Source organism: Manis javanica, chromosome 16 (genome assembly GCF_040802235.1).
Source record: "Manis javanica isolate MJ-LG chromosome 16, MJ_LKY, whole genome shotgun sequence".
In the NCBI taxonomy this organism is placed as follows: Eukaryota; Metazoa; Chordata; class Mammalia; order Pholidota; family Manidae; genus Manis; species Manis javanica.
This window is the reverse complement of record NC_133171.1, coordinates 22,166,259-22,179,379: the sequence shown is the minus strand read 5'-3', so window position 1 is coordinate 22,179,379 and position 13,121 is coordinate 22,166,259. Positions and strand designations below refer to the sequence as shown.

The following is a 13,121-nucleotide window of genomic DNA, read 5'->3' as shown; positions in this document are numbered from 1 at the left end:
GTATATGACAAGGAGGTGGTCAGCGCAGGAAGAACCAGCCAGTCTGCAGGCAGAGGTCTGGGCTTTGCATGGTTAAAGATTCTGTTTTCAGACTCTGACAGTAAGAGAATGGATTAAAATTGGCTTTGAGAGACAAAAGCCAGGAGACCTTTTCTACTGGATAAAATGAAAGAAGAAAAAGATTAGATTATAGGTGTGGCAGATACAGAAGTTCCAGAAAAGCACACGATAGCTTCCAATATTTGGGGAGAGGCTCATGGAACAAGATAAAAAAGCAATAAAGCTGACTCCAGAATCATGACATGAAACTGACTGGAAGCAAATAAATTGGAAGCCTGCTGCATGTGCACAGAATGCTGAGCATGAGCCTGGACTTCCCAACACGTTGGGTCGTTCCAGATTAAACAAACAGATTAAACGAACAGATTTGGGCCCTCCAAATTATGGGGGAAAATGAGTTGAGAAAGCTTTTTACTGGGCACAGTTTCCAATCCTTATCTCAGATGAGCCAAGAATAGACAAGAGGGAAGACGCCAGAAGGCAGAGCCAGAGGGAAGAACAGACAGGATCTTCCAGAGCAGGACCAGAACCTCATCAAGAGCCTTCACCACCCACAACGGACGTGCTAAGATGCTGTCCAGGGGGACTGCAGACTCACCCACAGACCAGTGGCTGCCACCTGCCACCCAGTCTTCCTTTTCCCTGTGGGACTGTTTATTACAGTTGTCTTGTTCCTACCCCATTTTTTTGTACATTAGTGAAGACAGGGACTCATCTTTTTAGTTCATGTGTCTCCAGCTCAAGATGACTCACAGTGCAGCTGGATGCTTCTTGCAGATCACAGATTTGAATTTGATTCAGTAAACTGTAGGAACATTGGGCTGCCTCACTTGAAGAAGAATTGTGAGTTTTCTGTATGTGAGAAAAAGGAAAACTTATTTGGACTGTGCCAGAGATTGCCAGTCCTTACCAAATATTTCATATGTTTCCCTATTTTGGGGAAACAGTGGAAGAGCCGAGCAGCAGACTCGTGTTCCTACATAAACAACTAGAAAGGCCAAGTAAAACGCAGTGCCCTCTGCCAGACGGTGGCAAGGAGCTTCTGAGGCAAGAAAAACACAAGGGCTAAGACTGGAGGCAGAATATTGAAGAAGTAAGCCGGCTTCTGCAGCTACTTTTGTTTGAGATCTTTTGATGGTTCTTTGTATTGCAGGAGACAGAAAATGCAATGAAAACTCTGGTGGGACAGAGAAAGTGGAAGCAGACATTCAGACCGCTGCAAGCACATGGCTAGTATGGCCAAAACTGGGGCATCATGGGTCAGGAAGCCAGAAAACCTAAAAGCAAAAGCCTCTGAAAAGTAAATGATTCCTGAGGCAAAAATAAGAGTTTGTTTCCTACTAGGGAAAAAGTCACATGCACATACATCAAACTCCTATTTGCAAACCCAGCAGGGACAGGTGCGAGCACGGAGTGGACTGGGGTTCTTCAGGACTGCGCCCAAGTACCTAGCTGACGCACAGGATCGGCCACCAGTGTCTCTTCCCGGCAGAGGTGGGGGACTCTCTCTGGGGGAGAGAACATAATCTGAAACCTCAACAAAATTTTATCCACTATGTCTAGCATTAAAGAAAAAATTACTTAGCAAGACAAAAGTGGAGAGAAAACAGGCAATGGAGGTGGCACCCTGGGGACCCAGGTGTCTGTGGTCTCTGGGGGCCTGCAGGATAATTGACATGTTCAAGAAAATAAAGCAGAAATGGACAAAAGACGTGAAAATATGGACAATTTAACTAGCAAACTAAAATCTATGAGAAAGGATCAACTTGGAATGCAATAGGAAAGACACATACCTAATTTAAAATCTCACTAGGCAGGTTTGACAGAAAGATTAGACAAAGCCACAAGACAGGGTTAGTGGGTTCAGCAGGTCAGCACAACACATGCATGTGTGTGTCTGTATTTCCTCTGGGGCTAACTCGGGCCGTGTGTCTCTGGGGAGGGCAGTCAGCACCCTGAGCCCCTCGTCCTTCCATGACAGCTCCAGGGATGTACCCACAAAGGATGGAGGCTCCTTCAACCTGGGCCACTGAGTGACTGTGTCCATCAGGTCTCCCCACACCCCTGCAGGCCTAAGGGAGACATAAGACAGAAGAAGGGAATAATTCTTATAGTGTTAAGTCATTGAAAATTTGCTACGGTTTTTGTTTTCCTGCAGTGGAAGTCATTAAGGCTTAACTTAGTGAATATGCCTGTGTTTCTATAGAAAGTTAGTACATGAAATCTGATGATTCTGCCAAATTGTTTTTCTCAGTAAATCACATCGCCTCCCAAGTCTAGAGCTATGGGCTGAACCAGCCAAGTTGCCCAGAATATTCAATGACCAGCCATCCAGAAGTCAAGACTGGTTGCACTGTTTTTCTTATTTAACTTGTACGCTAAATCACACTTTTTGTTGGCTTGGATTAGAAAAAGCTTTTGTTAGTGAAAGATTTTATAAATTCTCTATTCTTGGGCTCCATCACAATGCAGCAAAGTCTTGCTTGGCCCTTGATTCTGATCATGACAACCTTACTAAAATTAACCACTACCCAAGCAAACTGGTATCTCCATACAAGTCAAGCTCTGTTGATACATATATTTATGGGTACAAAATAAGAAATTTATCCATAGTTGGTCCATGAGGATTACTTTTTGTCATCAACGATATGCAATATTAAAATAAATATGCATTGTTTTGGTAAAATATTAGCAGGTATTCTATTTAAAAAGTTAAGGTCCCTCCTTCAGAAGATGCCAAAGGATGTGAAAGACAAGTTAGATCTTCAGAATGTAAATCAGAGGCCCTTGTTGGATTTACTGTATTTAAAAGTCATCTGAGATCAGGGTGTTTGAGTAGAAATCTAAGGCAGGATAACATAGCGAACTGACATTCACTGAACATAGTGAATATAGGTAGAGTCTAGGTGCTTCAGCTCAAATTCTGTCTCTGACAATAACTAGTACAATCTTTTTATGTCCTATTGTCCCCATTTCTCAGCATGGAGCTAATAGTACTGACTCATAGGATCCTAAGGATTGAATATGACCTGCGGTAAATGTGCAGTAGTTGGGTGCCAGGATTGGCAGCTGCACCACAGGGCAGGTGTATGTAAAAAAACTCGGAACCTCAGGACCACATAGTCAAGTAAGGTCACGCAAGAAAGGAGAAGCCTCCAGGGCCACAGTAAGTGACGGAAGTTACATACATGCAAGTGGCAGCTGAGAATGGAAAGATCCTGTGTTAGAGGTCCGGTGTGCAGATGACGTGCAGATGATGGCCACCCCCTCCCCGCCAGGGCAGCTGTCTGCCCACTGAGTGGGAAGGCACCTTAAAGCTCTCTTACTTCCAGTCAAGTCACGGACAGTGGCAAAATTCAGACAGAAGGAAAAAGAATAACAAAATACCTCAAAATAATTTTTGTGATGAAATGTATGTCAACCTTATCTATTCTTTATTTTCAGTAAATAACTATTGAATGTCTGCTATGTACTAGGAACTCTTCTAGGCACCTAAGATTAACATTGGCAAACAAAACAAAACCACTTGCCTACGTTAGAAGCCATAAGCCGTCTGTTATTGTGACAGTGTCCCAGGCCAGCTCTGATCTAGTAGGAGTGGGGCTTCCACAGGGCACAGCAGAACCTGAGGACACTGGGGCCCAGTTTGCAGGCCAGCTATCCTGGTCTTCTCCCTAGCTTACCAGGATTTACATTCTTCTCATGTATAAAACACTCATTTTTTTCCCAAGGCCCCCAAAATTCTCATTTCCTTAAAGCATCAGTCAAAGCCCCAAATCCAACATCTACACCAAGTCCAGGTGCAAATGGCACTCCTCGGACCCAGTTCTGAGCTCTCAGTAGGAACACCTGTGAACTAGAGCGATGAGTTACCTGTCCACCACACCCGCAACATGAAATACTCGGATAGCTAAAGGACAACCACTATAAATTCTCCCATGGAAAAAGAAGGACCATTCCGGGCCCGTTCGAGTCGCTGGCCCACAGCGATTCTGAAATCCCACACAGCACACGTGGCCAGTTCCTTCATTAGGACTAAAATCCAGCTCATGATTCTCCAGTTCCTTATTCTGAATTCTGGCCCTTATTTGAGCCTCTCCAGTCATGCTTTCTTTTCCAGGAAAGGTAGGTGGCTTCAGATGAGGAGTTTTATCAGTTTGCTTCCTCTGTGTGGAATGACTGTGATCCAAATCCCTCTTTTTATTCTGTACTGTCCCGGTCCCTTACTGATCAAGCTGGCAGTGTTTCTGTCTTTATGTCTCCTGAAATTTCTTTGGTCCCTTATGAATCCTACTGAGGTTCATCTCATTAGACAAACGCCACACCCATAAGCCTCTTCAACATAACATGTTTCCTATCTTTTGGCTTAGGCTGAGGCTATGAGAATAAAACTTTATTTAACTGAATGGTTCTCTGAGTTACCACCCTATATCTTTCTCAGGTGTCAACAAAGGATTTTTTTAATCACATCTGTGGCTTTATTTTTAAATCATAATTTCCTGGCTTAAAATAAGCATTTACTCTCTCCCCCAGTTTCTGTGGGTCAGCATTTGGGGACGACTGACCTGCGTGATTCTAGGGAAGTGTCTTTCACGTGGCTGTGGTCAAACAGGAGCCAGAGATGCAGGCATTGCCAGTGACGGGAGCTGGAAATCTGCACGTCAGGTGCATCACTCACGTGGCTGGCCAGGCGTTTCTGGTGTTTCTGGTTGTTGGTCAGAGGCTTTAATCCATCCCCATGTGCCCCTTTCCACAAAGTTGCTTGAGTCTCATGATAAGACAGATCACTTTCTCCAGAGTAAATGGTCTGAGAAAGGACAAGGTAGAAATTGAAATATTTTTATGACCTATTCTTGGGGGTCATACAAAGCAACTTCCCTGGTATTCCATGTGTCACACAGACCACCCATGATTCAAAGGGGGTGAGCAGTTCACCAAGACACAGAAGGCCAGGAGACGAGGCGGCCAGTGTAGAACCTCGTTCCCACACTGCCTTTTAGGGAGAGGAAATGGGTATTGAACACTAAATATCCTAAGTAAACGGTATGGTCAAAGACGTTAAATACTATGAATAAGAAGAAAAAAAGATCAGGGTTAGGGGATGGGGAGAGCAGTTTTCAGTAATTAGTAAGATGGTGCAGGCTACACTGACAATGTCTCAGTTTTGTAAAGACTTGAAGAAAGTGATGTAATGCTTAGATTCTAATAATATACTACCATGTTTCATGTATTTCAGAGTATCATATTTTCAATTGCTGAATCAATTTAATGTATTAAGAAAACATATTTTTTGTTATGTCTAAGGCCATCTGTGTTCTTACAAAGTTTGTACACAAAGCTGATAAAAGCCTCTTTCCAAGGATTTGCTGTTCACAGACCTTGTATAAGAGGATTACAAGTTAATAGTAAAAGGATTTACAGTAATTCTTAGTGATTTGTTATTTATTTGTGAATTCCTAACCCTTCTTAAAAGCCATTGAGCTATTCCTCTTACTTAAAAAACAGTATCTAATATTTGATGCATCCAGAGAGTATATGTAAGATATATGTAACCGTTGAAGCAGAACAATAAAGCGAACACACACGATCCACCATTAAACTAGAGATGGGAGTATTATCTCTCTTTTTTGAAGCTACTTTTTGCTCCTCCTTAATCCTATCCTGTCTTACTGTCTGCAAACGTAATTGTTATGATTAACTTTCAGTTCATCATTCTGTTTTTTAAAACACTTTAACCATATATGTATCACTAAAATGTTATATATTCAACTTGCTTATTTTTGAGCTTATAAAAATGATGTATTGCATGTAGCATCTGAAATTATTTTTCTTACAGCATTTTGTTTCTAAGATTCACTTGTTGCATATACTGTTCTTCACTCAACGTAATCCATGTACAATATTCTGTTGTGTGGGTCCAGCATAATTTATTTATGCTTTCTCTGGTCAATAAGTTCTTAGTTCTGGTCATTTTTGCAATTTAAAATAATGATGGTATCTTACTACATTGATGGACACTGACTGTAATAGGGTTTGTGGTGGGGACTTGATAATAGAGGGAATGTAGTAACTACAATGTGGCTCATGTGAAGCCTTCATAAGATTGTATATCAATGATACATTAATTTTTTTTTAAAAGTTGTTTTGGGGCCAAAAAAAAAAAAGATGTTAAAAATTCTCAGACAGGCTTTTCTAGGATAGGGATGAAGTAGGTCAAGACACTATTTACAGCAACCATAAAAATATATACCTAGGAATACAGTTAAAAACAATTTGTAAGACCTTTCTCTAGACAAATTTAAAACCTATTAAGACAAATAGAAGACAAATGGAGATGTGTACCATGTTCAGCAAATGACATAACGTTTCAAATTCTTTAAATTTATAGATTAATTGCAATTTTAATAAAAATCTTACACAGTTTCAAAGAATCTTCACCAGCTGATTATAAAATGAATATGAATGGACAAAAGCTAAGAACAGCTCAGAAAACGGTAATGAAGAAGACAAGTAATGCTTCAAACTTGTCCCAATAAAGTTCAAAACCATCTGATTTTCACTATGTGTAACAGTGATTCTTTTCCTTAAGCAGATGTACCCTTCTGGGAAAAAAATCCATATCAAATGCATGTGACATCTTAGCCTCATTGTGTATCAAAATTGCAATAACTATTAAAAACTTCTGTCAGCATGTAAATTAATTTTCCCTCAATGGGACCAAATAACTACAGAGTAAAGGTATTGAACTAATTATCTGCATGAATTTTAATGATTGTCACCAGGGATATTTGTTTAGTTTACAATGGTAATTGACTGATGGTATTCTGATAATGCCCCATAGAGTTTTCAGAATCTGTGCTCTGAGGGGACTGTCAGTTTCAAACTGTGTGAACCTGGGAGATCTAAATGCCTTCGATCACATTCCTGGAGAACGCAGGAACAAGAACAAAGCCTAAACTTTCTATAAAACGATGCTGGGCCCAGTGGGAGCTCCATCACTTCACCTGACTCCGTGCTTTCATCTCCTCCCACCGCAATTGGTCAGGGTTTGTAAAGAAATGTTTTGATTTCTCCTCTGGCCAGGCACAAACTCAGTGTGGCCACTTAATAAAAACAATGAGAGGCACCAGTCTGTGATAAACAAAACCCGCAATCACAAGACAGCTTTTGGATATATATAAATACACATACATGATCATGACATGTCCTGGGCCGGCTGACGAAAGGGAGAACACACCAAAACCTCAGCACCCGACTTAGTGCATCACCCACTTTGTATTTTACAATTTCTGGTATTAATATTGCTTTTCTTCCTTCAAAAATGTTACTCTTTTATTTAACTTACTTCCGCTAGGAGGCCTTACCTAACCCACAAGGAACTCACTGCGCTCTCTCTGTAGGGTGCTCGGGTCCTACCCAGTACACACGCCTATCAGAGTCTCTGCAGTCCCTTCTTCTGCCCACCTGTTCAATAACTATTTTTCCTTAGAGACTGTAATCCCATGTAACACAGAAAGAATCCTACCCACCCATGTGCACCGCCTATGGGAAGGTGGGGGGCCTTCCTCGCGAGGAACGGCAGATCTCTGAGCTTTATTCCCACCACCACGCCAACCGCACTGCTTCCTTCAATGATCAATCCTTCCACAGCTTTCCCTAGTTTTACTTAAAGACCTTTTGAGTATCATTTTGCAGGAAATCACTACATGGTCTTTGGCTCACACCTGTTTTCAGTGTTTATCCATGTACATCTACTTGGTGTTTCCTGGGTGTTATGCATGGTGCTAGGTACTAGGTGTGCAAATGTGAAGTAGACACAGTGTGCCCTACAGAGTTCAGACCAGTCAGACAGAACACAAAAACTAGACATTACCCACGAGGCACTACGTGCTGTAATACAGACAGGGACAGAGTGATCTGGAACGGTATTTAATGGCTGGTTCTGGCAACTTGAGGAGAGGTTCAAGGAAAGGGGGATGTTTGAGCTTAACAAGTCGACACATTTTAGGAGGAATGTGTGCAAAGACATATAGTCAAGTGAATAAGGAGCTGCTCTCTGTGTCTGGAACGCAGATATCTGATGCAGCGAGGAGGGAGGCTGGGAAGTTGGCCAGAGGAACAGAGCAGACCTTAGAGGCAGGGGTAAGAAGTGTCCATTTTATCTGTGGCACATGAATATAGGTGGAATCTTAGACAAGGCAGACACATAATCAGACTTAGCTATAGGAATGCCATGCTGCTACAGAATGAGGGTGGGTCTGGAGGTGAGATAAGTTTATGGTAGAAAGCTTTTTACATCTTCTAGAGAAAAGATGAGATGACCTTTCAAATTGTGGAGGCTCTGTGGGGTGCAAAGATTAATTTGATTTTTGATGTTAACAAGATAGACCCCAGCAAGCCCAGGACACGGGGGGTCAGTAGATGCAGGGGCCAAGGGTAATTCCCTCTTACTTCTCTGGGACGCTGAAAACGAGAAGAACCTCCCTAGGTCTAGGTGACACTGAGAGTGTCCAGGTGTCACAGGGGCAGGCGTGTCTGATGGGTGAATGTATCTGGAATTCAAGAGTAAAGCTGGGAGCGTCTGGCTAGAAGTGGTCTGCTCGGAACTGGAAACTGAACCATGAGAGCAGATGGGATCGCCCAGGGTTCATAAGGAAAGGAAAAATTAAAGTAAAAAAAACAGACTTGAGCCATCTACCAAAACATGAGCAGCGGGCAGGGGAGAGAGCTGGGTGAAGATCCCAGAAAGACAGGCCTCATGGCGACCAGGCCCCTGAGGGCACGGCCATGCCACCCAGAGCCGCAGGCGCCATGGGCCAAGGGGTGAGGAGGGTGACGAGGGTGAGGAGGACCCCCGGGGGGCTGCACGCGCTGGTCGGGCTGGAGCCAGACCACATTCCAGGCACGGAGACAAACCTTTTTTTAATACAAGTGACGCTGAAAGGAAAGAGATAAAGGGCTGCTGTCTGAGGCTGACTGTCGGTGCCTGGGAAGGAGCTGCGGGGCCGGGGAAGCTGCTGGTGGGGAGGAGAGAGATGGCGGGTAAGTGCTGTGTTCGTAGTGGAAGCTCAGAGTCTGTGTGTCGGTGCCCAACGCCACTTGGTCGTGCACAGCAAAAAAAAGTATTATCTTGCAGTTCTGGAGGTCAGAGGTCGGACACGGGTTTGATGGGACCCGAGAACAGGACGCCAGGAGGGCCGCACACCCTCCCGGGGGCCCTGGGGCTGAGCCCCCATGCCCGCCTCCAAACTGCGGAGGCATCTGCCGCCCTGTGGCTGACCCTCCGTCCCCCTCCGTCCACAGAGCCAGGGGCACGGCCCCCCAAGGCCTCTGTCCGGCTCTGTCCCTCCTTCTCCGCTACTCCCACCGTCAGGCCTTCACGTCGCCTCTGGCTCCAACCTCTCACCTCCCTCTCGTGATACAAGGACGCTTGTGAATAAACTGGGCCAACCCAGATAAGCCAGGTCAATCTCCTTATTTCAAGGTCTTGAACTCGATCCCATCTGCAAAGCTAGGGAGCATCAGGTCATCGTGAAGCCCACGGGCTCAGCAGGGGGACGCGTCCAGCGACTCCGCAGAGGCCGGGAACCGAGTCGCAGGAAAGGGACCGGCAGCCCCACGGGGCGGCGGCATCAGGAGCGAGGCCGCAGCTGGGGATGGAGGCCGTGGGCGAGGCCCTGGGGGTGGGGTGCGGCATCAGCGACCCGCTGGGCCCGGTGTCCTGCTCGGTCAGGTTCCTTCTCCCCTGATTCTGGAATTTCATAAACATGTATTTAATGTAAAAAATGTGTGTCTGTGGCAGTGGCAGTTCCCAAGTCCTGGAAACGCAGAATTCTTGCTATCGCAGTGACAGATCCATAGCCGTCCACATTCAGCCTACCAAGCGTGCTGGTGAGCAGAGCGACTGGTGGAGACTGGAACTTACAAAGTGGAATCAGGATAATTAATTAAGATAATTAAGAATTAGGATAATTAATAAATCCATCCTCATTCTTCTAGCACATCATATGGATTCAATTTTTTTTAAATCTGATTTGGACACGCTGATTAATTTTACTTTAAGTTATTTAACAAAGTTGAAAGCTAATCAGCAAATAGGGTTTTCCCACTGGTAGAGATTAAAAAATATAATTTACTACATGATTATTTGGTAATTACTTTGTCATCAGATATCTTTTATGAGAAATTCAACTCTATCTATGATGTAATCTGTTCCATTTAGTTTAACTCCAGGTCTCATTATTCCATCTGATCAGTTATAATTCCTTAAAATATTATGCCAATTTCATTAGCAGGTCAAAACCTGTCAGTCAACATTCTAGAAAGCATTTCATTATTGAGCATTTCACTTCAAAATTTCCCTAACTAGAAATACGCTGGCAAACCCTTCATCAAGTATGAAATGCCCTTGTAATGATTTGAGGATTTTTCCTTAAAATATTACATTAAATTTTGTTTATTTAAATAGCCTGCTCTTTGCCTAGGTTTCTGTTCTTGGCCTCATTTACACAGAAGACCAGGTGGATCTAGTGAATATTAAATACGTCAGGCCACTTAGCAAATCCGATGCATGTCAAAATCACATAAAGAATTTTACAAAAGTAGAGATGGGAAGGCGGCAGGCGGATGTTTGGAGAGGAGGGATTCCACAGCCCCGGTCAGGACGGGTATCACAGCGCGGGCAGTGGGGAGGGACCGGGGCCGGGGTCCAGAAGGGAGCACGACCCCACACCCAGGGCGCCCTCTAAGGCAGCCCTGAGCCCGAAGGACGGCCACAGGAATGGCGAGATTACAGAGGAGAAGGCCAAATGTGGGCGACAGGGAGAAGAGGTGCCCTGACCTTCTCACAGAGCTGTTCTGGAAGCTTCAGAGGGGAAAATCTGGAGAAGTCAGCATGCCCCGCACGCCCGGGTGTTTGCATCGCTCATCATGTCAGAGCCCCTTCCTCCCCTGGGGCTCTGGGCTTCGCTTGGAAGGTCCTGGGAGCTCACGCCTGCCCCCATCCCCTCCTTCGGAGGGGGAAACCGTCCCCGCTTCCGCAGTGGGCTAGCAGATTTTTATTCGGTACTCCCTTAAAAAACGTGATCTACTTATCATCTCTTTAAAATGAAAGCTATTTAAGAAAAATTTTGTCTTGTTTAAATATTTACATATATAACCCCAATACCATGCTCTAAGCTATTGCCTTTTATAGAATAAATGAGGTGCCAGTACTTGTAAATTTTTTTTTTTTTTTGAGAGGGCATCTCTCATATTTATTGATCAAATGGTTGTTAACAACAATAAAATTCAGTATAGGGGGGTCAATGCTCAATGTACAATCATTAATCCATCTCAAGCCTAATTCTCGTCAGTCTCCAATCTTCTGAAGCATAACGAACAAGTTCTTAATTGGTGAACGAATTCTTACATAGTGAATAAATTCTTACATGGTGAACAGTACAAGGGCATGCATCACAGAAACTTTCGGTTTTGATCATGCAATATGACCTATAAACCATCAGGTCAAATATGAATATTCATTTGATTTTTGTACTTGATTTATATGTTGATCCCACATTTCTCCTATTATTATTATTATTTTTATTTTTAATAAAATGCTGAAGTGGTAGGTAGATGCAAGATAAAGGTAGAAAACATAGTTTAGTGCTGTAAGAAGGCAAATGTAGATGATCAGATGATCAGGTGTGTGCCTATGGACTAAGTATTAATCCAGGCTAGACAAGGGCAGCAAGACATCCACGGATGCAGAAGATTTCTCTCAAAGCAGGGGGGGTGAGGTTCTGAGCCTCACCTCTGTTGATCCCCAAATTCTCACCTGATGGCCCCCCTGCGACTGTGCCTGTCTTAGGTTGTTCCTCCCTTGAGGAATCTTACCCGTCTCTGGCTAACCAGTCATCTTCCGGGGCCATACAGGGAAATGTAAAGTTGGTAAGTGAGAGAGAAGCCATATTGTTTGCAAAGGTTAGCTTTTTACTTCTTTGCAGATTTATGCCCTGTGGCTTCTATGCCCAGCACTTGTCTCGAGGTATCTTTACCACCTGGAGGAATTATGATACTCGGTAAATTCGATATGAGGCACGAATTCTATTTAAGGGTTGTAATTAGGAAGGAAGAAGAAAAGCTATAGATGTAGCATATGAAGGAAACTTGGGAGGATTGATTATTTCTTTGACATATCTTCTTGAATAGTACCTTAAGTATGTATAGGTTTTAAACTACTAACTAATTTGCACACACATATTAACATAATAGGAATACGGTGACATAAACAAAGCAAATCTATAATTACCAGCCATCTCCAGTGAAGCCAAGAAAACCATTTAGGCACCCTAGGCATTTGTGAAAATTTATCTATGATATGATGGATATTGTCCAACTGCCAGTACTTGTAAATTTTTAAAAGGGAGAAGAGAGACATTTCTCATTTCTTCTGCCATTCTACTCATATGAATTAGTAACGAAATAAATAAAATTTTTAAATGCACTATAATATTCAATATTTAATTGTGACATGCATTATTTTTACTGTTAAAGAATGAATGAAAATATACCAAAATTAGTTATATCTAAAGCTCCTTTCAGTTTCTCATTAACTTTCCATGCTACAGAATTTTCTATCTTGTCCCTTCTTACATGTTTACCCCTGAGAGTAACCCATTAAGTAACTATGACATTAGTAGTTTGAAACTGATGGGGGACAGTTAAAGAAAAAGACATGGAGATATCTGAACTGTTAGTCAGCAACTAATTCGTCACACAGCAAACTGCCTCGTAATGTCTAACTGCCAGAAATGCGTGTTTCAGAGAACGTCAGCACAGGATGATCACTGTTGACACAGTGAACAAGAGAAGGGACGCCTGCTCACACTGAAGTGCCCTTCTCAGAGAAAAAATAATGCCTTTGGTATGTCTGAATGTAAATATCTGCTACCGCAATTCATCCACTGGTGAAAACATTTCTCCCCATCAAACCCAAGTAGGCCGCCTGGAGTGGCCCCCAAATGCAGCGAGACGCCACCACAGCCCCACGAATGTACAGCATGACAGACGGTTCACTC

At 43.3% G+C, this 13,121-nt stretch overlaps 1 protein-coding gene across 2 annotated transcripts in view; it reads right to left on the bottom strand.

Moving 5' to 3' along the window:
* The window catches only part of LOC108398747 (uncharacterized), a 180,174-nt gene that overhangs the window by 40,507 nt on the left and 126,546 nt on the right, over nt 1-13,121 (bottom strand). For both annotated transcript variants that reach the window (XM_073224823.1, XM_073224822.1), the window contains exon 13: nt 4,626-4,867. In XM_073224823.1, coding sequence (XP_073080924.1) covers nt 4,626-4,867 — 242 coding nt within the window. The remainder of the gene's footprint in view (nt 1-4,625; nt 4,868-13,121) is intronic.